This window comes from Poecilia reticulata, chromosome 8 (assembly GCF_904066995.2).
Source record: "Poecilia reticulata chromosome 8, P_reticulata-male-v2, whole genome shotgun sequence".
Classification (NCBI taxonomy): Eukaryota; Metazoa; Chordata; class Actinopteri; order Cyprinodontiformes; family Poeciliidae; genus Poecilia; species Poecilia reticulata.
Window position 1 is genome coordinate 10,727,951 of NC_088837.1, and position 11,192 is coordinate 10,739,142.

An 11,192-nucleotide genomic window follows, 5' to 3' on the forward strand; every position below is an offset into this window, starting at 1 on the left:
GGTATTTTATCCTAAGTAAAATTATATGGAATCTTAGAATTTCGTAGATTTAATGATGAGCGTACTTATGTCGCAGACGCGATAAGTGCCAAAAAGGGAATACAACAAATAGGGAGCTCAATTTGGGATTTACACTCCCACCAAAATCATAACTGATTGGTTTACACAAGAACAGAAATAATTTTCTCAAACAAAATAACCCATGTAGATATTACTTTAAGAACTTTCTAACATCAGAATAAAAACAAAATTGTCATGGCAGTTCAGATTATTTAGTCAGGGGTCTACTTTAGCCATGACTTCATAAAGTCCATAACGCATTGTGTGAAGGGAGGAGACGCTCTACACGCTGTGCAGGTAGGTCACTCATTCTTGGCCCTCTGAAGCTCTTACTGTAGCAGACCCCTCCATCCCCAATGAAGGATGAACAGTGAGGTTTATTAGTAAACCTTGAGTTTCTCCGTAAGAGCTGCACAAACACACTCACAAAAAGACAGTGTAAGCTCTCACAACCGTATCAACTAAAAATAAAGTTCACTACTAAAAATATCAACTAATTCAAAACTACGCCCTAGTGTTTGTATACAATAAAACAAATTTACAACTCCAGCCGATAAATATTAGAAATGTCCATATTTACAAAATAAACATACCCTCCACCAAGGGGGGCGCTAATAAGATACATTTTTACTACGCTGTTGCAACTAGTCTTCCGTTCTGTTAAGCTGCAGTTCTATAAAATAAACAAGGTTACATGCAGTTAAAGCTGGTTTAACTTCACATAATAATAAAGTAGAATAAATGTATATACACAGTAACCCTAACTAAAAGAATATTTTTACATAAACTCCTGTTTAAGTTCTTGCTGTTAAATCCAATCACATTACTGTGAGTCTTTAACACACCGATTTGTTTTTATTGTGCATTTTGAGTTTAAAACCATGAAAAGACTTTGGCAACTGTGGAAATGCTGACAGTTTTTTCAATCTTTATCAGTCTCTGTAAAATTTAAAGGCATCTACAGGCAGATGTAAAATTGGCTTAAAGTATAAAATTAAAATCAAATGAAATCAGAAATCATGCATCATAACTTTTATTTTAATCAGAACACTCAAAAAACAAATCATTATCAAATTTTACTTAAATGGTTATTAAAAGTATCGAGCTTCCAGTAACAAAGAAAGTCTCAACTATGTACAAGTCCACAACAAATGGTATAAAAGTGGAACAGCCCGTGTTCAGTCAGTGTCTGCATCATCACTGATGATCCCATGCAGGTTGGCCCACTCTGAAATCTTTCTGCGTCCTTTGGGAGCGTCGTTTTCCTGGTCGCTATCTGAATCAGAGTTCAGAGTCCGCTGGTAAGAGGAGGGAGGTTCCTTATGCACCTGCATGGCTGAGGTTCCTCTGCGTCTCGGCCGACCTGCTTGCAAGGTGTGTGGACATATCATCAGCTTATGCAGGGAAAAAGTTTATTAAACACCATAAGAACAATATCGGATCAAGACAAGTAAAGCAACTATTCAGTTATTAAAATTGGTAGAAGATATAAAAAAAATGTCCTTGGAAAGTAGATTTATTATTCTGTTCATGCGTATATGAACACAATAAAACCCAAACTTGTCAGATTTCAAAAGCCATTAGTGGCTGATCAATGTGTCTGGATTTAAAAAAACAACAACAACCAGCCAACAGTAATATTATAGTATTTGTATTGCAGGCACCTACTCATTTTTGGCTCCACGAACGGAAAAAAATAATAATTACAACGTACCTTTGGTGGAGATGATGTTGTGGACGTCAAGTTCAGCCAGTTCCTGAGCTTCCTCTCTCTTCAATCGAATTTTCTTACATTTCTCAATAGAAGGGTTACCTACACAAGAGGGGAATAGCCATTTTACTTTAAGGCAGAGTAAGAATTTAGTGAATTTAATGTTTTGAGAAGCAAACCATCCTTAATAAATGTTAAATTCCAATAACAGCAATTTAATCAAGTCTACATTGACGTTTGTTTTACTGACTAATGTCAAAAGACAAGGAAAAATAGAGCGGTCCTGGCAGCTGAATAATATCTCATCTCGTTAAGATTGTATTTTCCAGTAACTGAAATACTGAATGAGAGAATAACCTGAAAAGAGTCAGTCTGAGCTCGTCTGCCGATCCTTTGACAATTTAAAACAGTTTTTGTCCTTTCAAATGTTGGAGGAATTTTTCCTCCTCTGCCTCTTTTGAGGATAGATGCTGCAGCTCAAAGCAAATTACGATGCTTGATTGAGGCTGATGATGAATCTGCATTTTCAGCATAAACAGAGGTGTATATCTAGGTGTTTGATCAAGATTTTGTACTCTGGGTTAAAAAGAGAGGCCCCAAGATTGAAATTGGTGAAAAGACGAACATATCCCCACTGACCACGGAGCCCAAGGTCTTCTAGCTCCTTCTTTAGAACGGTCACTTTGGAGCGAGTGGAGCGGCAGCCGTCCAGTAGCTTCTTGTAATTCCTCCTAACGCCACAGAGGGCGATGTAGCGTTTGAGTCGCACGACTGCTTTGTCTTCATCCTGCAGGAACATGAAGACAACTGAGGAGATGAAGACTTGACTTAGCATTTTTTAAAAATCAGAACAATACTGCAGCACCTTCTTTAGTCATCTTATCATCATAAATAAATAAAAAATAAAAATAAATTTAAAAAAAAGTCTGAAAACACGAACGTTCCAGTTGAGATTTCTTGCATCAGCGAAGAGCTCACCTTTGGGCCTCGGTTCTTCTCATCTGTCTTCCTTGTTTTCTTTTTCGCCTTTACATTTTTATTTTTTTCTGGGTCGCTTTTCTTCTCTTCGTCCAAAGATGGCAGCGATGATGAATCCGAGTCTGAATCAATTTTCTTCTTTGCATTTTCTTCTACTTGGCACAAGGACAAGACATTCAACAGCATTAATCATATTATTGTGTAAATGGTTAAACATATTAAACTCATGTTGAACAGTTACCTTTTTCACTGGCAGAAGAATCACCATCCTTGATTTTTTCACTTTTCTCCGACTTACTGTCTTCATCACTTTCACTCTCCTCGTCGCTCCTTGGTGTTTTTTTCCCTCCACTTGCATCGTCGCATCTTGTCTCTTTGCTCTCAGCAGCGTTGACCTTCTTTTTCACCATTTCCTCCGGACTTGGACTCTCGTTCCCATCCTCTTCTGACTCATTCTTCTCTTCACCTGAAGACTCGTCGCTTGTGACACACCGCTTAGCTTTTTTGCTTTTCTCCTGGTCTGATTCCTTTGCTGCTTCTTTATTTTTAGACTGAGATCTAATTTGTCCTTTGTTTTGACTTCCTGGTTCACGGTTCTGCACGTCTTCAGAATCTGTCATGAACGTCATAAAGGAAAAAAAAAAAGTCTTGGTGACCTCTCCTCATGTACCTCACATTTGCTGTATCCATATTGATTAAGAACAGTAATTTCATGTTGTAGCAGGTTATTCTGATGCACTCTGACAGGTTAGTTTTGCTGTGACATGTTCTTTTAGGTCACGAATAAAAGCATAAATAAAAACGGACCGTTCGCTTCATTGGTGATGATGTACGTTAACAAATCAGCAGCATGCTAATGACTTAAATGTGGGCTATTTAAACAAAATACATAATTCATACCTGATGACGAGCCTGACTGTTGTGATCGTGATTTCTTTGCTGTGGATTTGGTTTCATCTTCACTTTCCCACTCCTCTTTTTCTCTCTCTCTCTTCCTTTTCTTCTGTGGTTTTTTGGTTTCCGGCTCACTTTCACTCTCATCATTTTCCTAGAGTAAACAGAACTTGCTTACTGCAAAAAGAGAAGTAGGCTACAAATACTTCCTGCAGAACAATAAAAAAAATACTCTGCTAGCACGATAGCAATACGACCGATACAGGTGCAGTGTTCTGCATCAGGAAACATTTGTCTTCTTTTGGGTTTTTTTTGCTTCACCAACTTGCAACAAAAAAAAAAAAAAAAAAAAGAAAAATCGTATTTTTGAAGCAAACAATTAAAGGCTTGACGACCCTTTTGTTTCAGATACCTGCATTTTCATGAGTTCCTTTTCCACAACTTGTTTCATAAATTGTTTTGCTTCAGAGCTCAATGATTCACATCCTGCTTCAGCCAGGTATCGTTTTCTCAATATTCTTAAGGTCAGCGTGCTGAAAGGAAATAAACACGTTTGATGAGCAGGATGGAACAACTCGCAGATGAATCTATGATTCCACTGAATGTCATGTTTAGAGGTATTCTGCAAATGATGCGAGCATAGATTAGTTATTTTTTTAAATGCACACAAAAAGTAAAAACATTTTGTCAAACATTTTTGTAATATGTAAAGAAGATATAAAAATTTTAAATATGCAAAAAAAAACAAAACAATTATGTACACAAATATGCACACTTTTTGCCAGGACACTCAGTATCAAGCTGCATCTGATTTTTACTGATCTTTGCATCTGAATTGTACATACAAGTTAAGGTTTCACAGCTGATAAATCCATATCAGAACAAAAACTAAGGAATAAAGTTAAAGAAATTTGCTTCAGACCTCCAACACTGGGTTGTGTCAAAGCACAAATCTTGGGAAGGATTAAAAACAAACAAACAAATAAATAAACATGTCTGCACCCTGAGCATCCCAAAAACAAAAATTTGTCTGATTTGGAACCGCCTGGATCATCACTAGATCTTGACCAATCTGAGAATTAAGAGGAAAACTTTTTCTACATACCTTAGAGGACAATAGACATCAGTTACTACAATTATATGTCCCTAATATTTAGAATTTTTATTTCATGGCATTTTATAAAAGCAAAGATTAGCATGGAAATGTATCCTTTATTGTTCCACGGTGGGGAAAATCAGGTGTACTGGCAGCAAGTTAAATATTTAAATGCATATCCAAACAGCTATTTTTAAAGCAAAAACTTTCTAGAAAAACACAAAACAGAGAAAACGTGTGGGTCTATTTCTGCAGTGACAACACTTTGTCACTAGAGGGGGCCGATTGAGATGTACCGAATGAAATAAACCTCTCAAAAAAGTAGTTAGATCAAACAACACCATCAGGACAGGTAGCTCAGCTTATTACGATTGAACCGTAATTAGAGCGCCTAAATCACCATTGAATATCTGTGTACGGCGTCAATGTTGAGGAAAAAATGTCCTTATCAAAAAGAAGCAACAGCAAGTAAACAGATCTCGTGGAGATGAATAATGACCGCAAATAGCGGGTATTTTTTAATGTTAGTATTTTTCTTTATGATAATAAGGGTTAAACGTACCTAAGGTCTGGCTTATCAAGGAGTTGACCTTTTATAAACCTCCGGATATCGATTTTCTCCTTCTCCGCCACCATCATTAACAGCTACCCTGCTTACTGGGTTTTTGGCGGCTGGTCTCTCGAACATAGGCGGAAGTGACGTTGAATCAACCGCGCCCCCTTTAAAAAAAAAAGGAGGTTTTGACGTTTGAGTCACACGCTTCTATGCAGTTACAAGACCCGCTTTTTCTGCCAAAAGCATCAAAATATTTCGTAAAAGAGTAACATTTCTTGATAGTTATCTCATAAAGTGAAATTCATAAATCAGACAGTGGTATACTCCAAGCCTTTTTTTATTGGCTTTATGAAGATCCAAAATGTTATTGTCTTAAAAAAATTAAAGCGTACTGCGAAAAAGGTCAATGGAAACGCGTGGTACCAAATAAAAACAAATTTTATTCGCATCACCTTTCACTACTTAGGCATTTCAAGGTGCTTTACGTCATAAAAAACACAAAAATACAAAGTCATAGAACACACAGTCAACAATTGAAAATTATCTAATCAACTGATTAAATAAAATCGCCTGCTAAGGTTTCCTGAGCTGTGGAAGAGTCTCTCTCTCTCTGGGTCAGTATTCTACACAATCATGGGGAAGACCATGCTGAAAGGTCACTTCTAATGAAGATGGTTGTTCACAGAGCTCTGTATCCAAGTATATTAACAGAAAATCGAGTGGAAGGATCAACGGAGAGATCCTCAGAGGATTGTCAAGTGAAATTCTTTCCAAAAGAGCCACTGCAGACAAATGCTAGACAACATTCTGGCTCACATTGGCAGTATAACTCTTCAATTAGGATGTTGACAAGTTAATATTGAACCTAGGGGAGAGGTCCATCCTCACCTCTCTGGTACCTCCTAGCACTTCCTAAATTCCTAAAGGGGTGGATAAACAACAACGAACAATGATAAACAACGAAAAAAACAACAAAAAAACAAATACGCTAAAGCTGGTCAACCACATTTAAGGTTTATATCCATTTAATATGTTAAAGAAAAAAAAAATAGTAACCAGAAGACGGATTTGATAAGCAATTTATTTCAAACATTTCCAGGACGGAAGTTAAATTAGTGCATTTTCCAAGGTCATACATACATACCATTTGCATTCAATGTGTTTTTTCCTTCTTATTTTTTTTATAAGTGCTTAGGTTACCACCAGTGATAATTAGGAAAAAAAGAAAAGAATTTTGGAAAAAAAAAGTACCAAAAAAGTACCTCCTGAAATGACAGTCAAGTCTAGTTTAACTTTTTACAAACTGCATTACCCATTAATTGAAGCAAAATCCTGTGATTTGGTGTAAGATGAAGCAAACAAGAGTGAACATGGCTCAGAAAAACATACCAAGATAACAGTCACAGCTCATTTCTTTTAAACACTGAACTAAAGCCAGAAGTTCAGGTTGCATTAATCTAGAGGAGCAATCTCAAAATCTGCCGAGCGCAACAGAGTGCGCTCAATAAGAGCAGAATCAAAACTCTCTCAAGCATCAGGTAACAAAGATTGATTTCATTTACAAAAGTTAAATACCAAACAATAAATTAAGTTTATAAATTAATAATAATAAAAAAAGGAAGAAGCTGGAAGCAGCATTTACAATAATTTAAACACAGAAAACGGAGCTGCTCAACAACTACAAACATGGCTTGTCTTTTTAATTCCAGTGTTAACATGTCGAGGCTCAACTTCACCGACTTCTGTCAGTCAGGCTCCGTGCAGCAGTACCATCGTCCTCCAACAGAGAAACCAGACGCATCGCATCCCGGATAAACGTTTCCTACGTATTAAAACACAGACAAAGCTGCCAGTTCAAACTATTTACACCCCAATAGATGGCAGGTGGTCTGCTCTACGAGAGAAATGGGTTTTGAGGCTCATTCAGTATCATGCAGGAAGGTTACAAACATTTGAAATATTATTCTACCAGTTTCAGTCACAGCTGACTTTGTACGCTTTCTGTTGAAATATGCAAACCCATTTTGTTGTAAACATCACTAAACTCTCCTCACTTAAAAAAAATAAAAAATCAATCAATCAACCGCCGGATCTCTGCAAGTGCTTAAAGACATTTCATGAAATAAGTAAAGACTTCACTATTGCTGTGAACAAAGAATGTTTCATTTTGCAAACATACAAAAAAAAAAAAAAAAAAAAAAAAAGAAACATACAATTCTTCCATGCCATATTTTTTGTCACAGTTAGTCCTTGTACACAGTTTGCTGGCCGTGTCCTCTCTCGTCATGCATTATGTGCCTCCTTACGTGGATCCTGCGTACCCGTCTGTCCCCTCCCGCCGCGCCCTCCTCCTCCGATTGGCCGGCTCCGAGCGATGAACCAGAGCCTCTAGAATCTAAAAGGTGCAACCCTCCTGGACCGGATCGGTTGTTTTCATAGATGAGGATGTTGAGCGTTTCTTCAAATATCCGGGCTTCGGGAAACTCAACCTAAAAACATGAACATGATTTATTTTATATGAATAGACCCTTATTCATTTCTAGTGAATACATTGTTGTCCAAAACATGCAATGACAGCTTTGAAACCTGTCACACAAAGCTTACTTTGGTCTGCTTCTTCTCCGTTGCGTACACAATGGAGGTGCAGCACACTTCTGCGATCTTGCGGCCTTCGCCGTAGAAGGACCAGCAGCAGATCTCGTCGCCGAGCACGTCTTTCACAAACAGGACACGGTTGTTGAATCGGAGCACCAGTTTGTCAAAGAGCTCGATGTTCTTCAGCAGGTTGTCATCGGAGTTACTAGTGACGAGACGAAATGACAAGATGGAGAGTAATCAGAATAATCAGCAATGTAGATCTAAAAAAAACAAAAAAAACATGTTTAGTAAGTGTTTTTACCTAGTATATGAGTATTTGTTATTTCCCCTGTTGTTTTGGAGCTTGACTACTGGCTGCAAAGAGAAAACAAAAATTCATGAGGCAAAGTGTATCAGATTTCTGTAGTGACTCAATAATAAATAAATAAAAAAACGATTAAGTTGACAATTATTTTAAGAAATGAATAATAAAGTGCAAGTAAATAAATTTCCTACAGGATTTCTGTTTCATCATTTAGACCCAAGTTACCTTTCTACATGTAGCGATCATCTTCTGCTCTTCTTTGGCTGATGTGATCATTGGGATGCGGCACACGCTTTCGAAAACATCTTGTTGTTTCTAAAAGTAAAAGACAAAAATAAAAAATAAACGTTTTTACATATGTAAGAAAAAGATGTGTACATTTCCGCATTTATAATAATGTGCATGAGACATGTCTATTACAATATGGAAAACCACTGTAAAAATTCATATTTTGTAAATATTTTAGGAATTCCTTCAAATTCATCACAGAAAAACAACAAAAACAAAAAAACACCCAAGACTTCACACTTAAAAAACCTAAGTAAAAATTGATATGAAAAATAAAACCCATAACTTAAAATTACAATTCATCATTACATTTCTAATAAGAGGAGACAAAACAATAAGATCTACGTAAATATTAAAATAAAAGCTGCTTGTTAGTTATTAAAAAGTAAGTAACGATAAGCTGTTACTAATTATTTGAGCATTTAATCCAGACTTCATATTTTGTTTAAAATAAAATTGTATTTAAATTGCGAGTCAGATTAATTGAAGCTTACTTAAACTAGTTAGGGCAGGTTAGTTGAGCTCATTGACAAACTTGTTTAAAATTAATTTCAGGCTCATTTTTAAATCTCCATTTTTCACGTCAATAACTAAACATGTAAAAATCTCAATTCTTCCAATTACCTGCATTGCATTGAGGCAGTGTTGGATTAGTCCTTGTACCCTGTAGAACTGGGCCTCCTTCAGGATCTCATCGAGTTCTCTGTGGTCTTCTGGAAGTGGTACCGAACCATCTCGAAGGAAGTTCAACACCAATCCAAAATGTCGACCGGACCTTTCCAAAACCACCCAACCTAAGGCAACAGGAACATTTCTCTCAGACAGTGATATGTCTCTGCAAACTGCAGAAAAATAAACAGATTCGCAAACAGGGACAAGCATAGACTGTAATACAGATCCAACATATTTTTTCCCAAATGGATCAGGTCACATTGGACCAGCAAATAAGGACATTAGACAATATAATGCGCTGTTAGATGAGCAGCTGTCAGACACACATCTACTGACCTTCAGGGTCTATGGTAACATTTGTTGCGCCAGTGCAAATGCTTTGCAGAAGACTGTCTTCTTTGCTTAGCGTCTGGATGGTTGTATAATGCAGGGAGCCGCCAACATTTAACTTGACATACTTGCTCCCCATCAGACCTGGATTTCTGTGCCCGTCTGTGCTGTGGCAGGCAGGCTGGGGAACAGCAGACTGGACGGAGCCGGCATCATGACCACCGACTGAAGCCTCCGCAGACATGGGGCTGTGGGCTCGATTCCCGACTGCGGCACAGAAAGACAGGCTAGCTTATTTCCTCCGTCATATTCAACCACAAAAACAAGGCGGGTGAGTGACAGTGAAATTTGGATGATGACACTACTTTAGCTGTTTTCAGGATTTTTTTCCCCCCAGGTTCAGAAAGTGGACTTTTTAAGATTATAGTTATTTAGATCCAACATGAAATAGACAAATAACTTTGATTATATAAATCATCTAATATTTTGATAATAGAAAATCATCAAAGGAGCAATTGTAAAACAAACAAAAGCAGGTAGTCTCTAACATCAACAAACTATAATGTTTAATTTTGACCCTGAAAGATACACTTTTCTGAGACATCATAACAAATCATTTATGTATACAATATAATAATCTCTTACAGTACAGTAACTTGATCTACCTCAGTTAAATTACTGTTTTAAACTGTATAAAAATAAATTATCATATGGCCTTATCAGTCGTCAGATCCGAGTAAAGTAAAGACTTATATATATACTCTTCATCGGAATACCCCATCAGACAATTACAATTATCTACTGCAATTCGTTTTTTTTTTATTTAATTTGGAAAACAATTTTTAGTCTCGGTCTTTATTTTATGTGGAATATTAATCTCTTAGTTAAAATGTGCACCTTAGTTTCCTGCGTGAAAAATAAATACATTACAGAACCAACTGATGTGTAGATACGAATCAAATGTAAACACGCAATTAAATCTAGGCTATTTATGTTAGAACATACTCACCACGTCGAACATCCAAGGGTGCTAAAGAGTGAAAACTCTTTCTATGCGTAGCGATAATATATCAGGAAATTATTATCAGCTAGCATAAAGAAGCTAATTATCACACAAGCATTTACACCGCAGCTAGCAGCACAATCATTCTTTTTTTTTTTTAACGCAACCACCTTCCCAAATAAACAAGCTAACAGCGACTACTCTATTTTCATTCACTTCATGCTAACAGATGTATTTTACTGAGTGCCGCTTCATCTGTAGTGAACAGTCTAAATTAACTAATTAAAAACCAAAATTACTATATCGACTGAGGCTATCCCCATTGTTTCAGACGGTGATTATCAACGGATGCTAATGTGAGAAGCTAAATAGGTCACTCGGAAATGAAAAACAAGACAATCCTCTTCCGCTGCTTTCTGGAGTTCGGACGTGAATTACTGCCACCTGCTGGCTGGTCTTATTAATGCCAATCTCTGGTGCCGAGTCTGTTAAGATTGTAACTTTTTTGTATGTAAAATCAGAGGAGAAAATACGTAGAACAAAGACTCATAATTACATCACATTTTGGAAAATTTTGCTCTGAAAGTATCTTGACATGAGGAAGGCAATTTGTAATTATGTGGTGAATTTAGGTGTTCCTGCCCCCATGTGGTTAAAATTGGAAACTGTAACATCATCATTCTTCATCGAATTGACTTTTTA

General features: G+C 36.8%; 2 protein-coding genes across 6 annotated transcripts; both read right to left on the reverse strand.

The window, feature by feature from the left end:
• Positions 1–1,077: 1,077 nt before the first annotated feature.
• hirip3 (HIRA interacting protein 3) lies at positions 1,078–5,632 on the reverse strand. Of its 4 annotated transcripts, none has more exons than XM_017306205.2 (8): positions 5,302–5,632; positions 4,056–4,176; positions 3,650–3,797; positions 2,991–3,362; positions 2,750–2,904; positions 2,411–2,558; positions 1,775–1,873; positions 1,078–1,426 (listed from the first exon to the last, which is right to left on the reverse strand). In XM_017306205.2, the coding sequence occupies exons 1-8, from the start codon at positions 5,376–5,378 to the stop codon at positions 1,239–1,241; spliced, it is 1,308 nt and encodes a 435-aa protein (XP_017161694.2). In that variant the 5' UTR covers positions 5,379–5,632; the 3' UTR covers positions 1,078–1,238. The 4 variants fall into 4 exon arrangements, with proteins under 4 accessions (XP_017161694.2, XP_017161695.2, XP_008414902.2 ...); XM_017306206.2 differs by having other exon boundaries at positions 1,078–1,423; positions 5,302–5,627; XM_008416680.3 differs by having other exon boundaries at positions 2,750–2,901; positions 5,302–5,625.
• A 725-nt stretch (positions 5,633–6,357) lies between these two features.
• Positions 6,358–10,921, reverse strand: kctd13 (potassium channel tetramerization domain containing 13). 2 transcript variants are annotated; one of them, XM_008416682.3, is made up of 8 exons: positions 10,497–10,921; positions 9,494–9,754; positions 9,110–9,279; positions 8,423–8,512; positions 8,195–8,247; positions 7,900–8,095; positions 7,602–7,784; positions 6,358–7,117 (listed from the first exon to the last, which is right to left on the reverse strand). In XM_008416682.3, the coding sequence occupies exons 2-8, from the start codon at positions 9,729–9,731 to the stop codon at positions 7,028–7,030; spliced, it is 1,020 nt and encodes a 339-aa protein (XP_008414904.1). In that variant the 5' UTR covers positions 9,732–9,754; positions 10,497–10,921; the 3' UTR covers positions 6,358–7,027. The 2 variants fall into 2 exon arrangements, with proteins under 2 accessions (XP_008414904.1, XP_008414905.1); XM_008416683.3 differs by having other exon boundaries at positions 6,358–7,784.
• Positions 10,922–11,192: the final 271 nt, after the last annotated feature.

What these genes read in the sequence shown, in the direction of transcription:
- hirip3 (XM_017306205.2), bottom strand. Translation starts at nt 5,378, where the DNA reads ATGATGGTGGCGGAGAAGGAGAAAATCGATATCCGGAGGTTTATAAAA. An exon ending in AGAAGAACCGAGGCCCAAAG is followed by an intron (nt 2,559 to 2,749) that starts GTGAGCTCTTCG and finishes ATGTTCCTGCAG; the next exon opens with GATGAAGACAAAGCAGTCGT. An exon ending in CAACATCATCTCCACCAAAG is followed by an intron (nt 1,427 to 1,774) that starts GTACGTTGTAAT and finishes ACACCTTGCAAG; the next exon opens with CAGGTCGGCCGAGACGCAGA.
- kctd13 (XM_008416682.3), bottom strand. Translation starts at nt 9,731, where the DNA reads ATGTCTGCGGAGGCTTCAGTCGGTGGTCATGATGCCGGCTCCGTCCAG. An exon ending in TGATCGCTACATGTAGAAAG is followed by an intron (nt 8,248 to 8,422) that starts GTAACTTGGGTC and finishes TTCTCTTTGCAG; the next exon opens with CCAGTAGTCAAGCTCCAAAA. An exon ending in GACGGGTACGCAGGATCCAC is followed by an intron (nt 7,118 to 7,601) that starts GTAAGGAGGCAC and finishes TTTAATACGTAG; the next exon opens with GAAACGTTTATCCGGGATGC.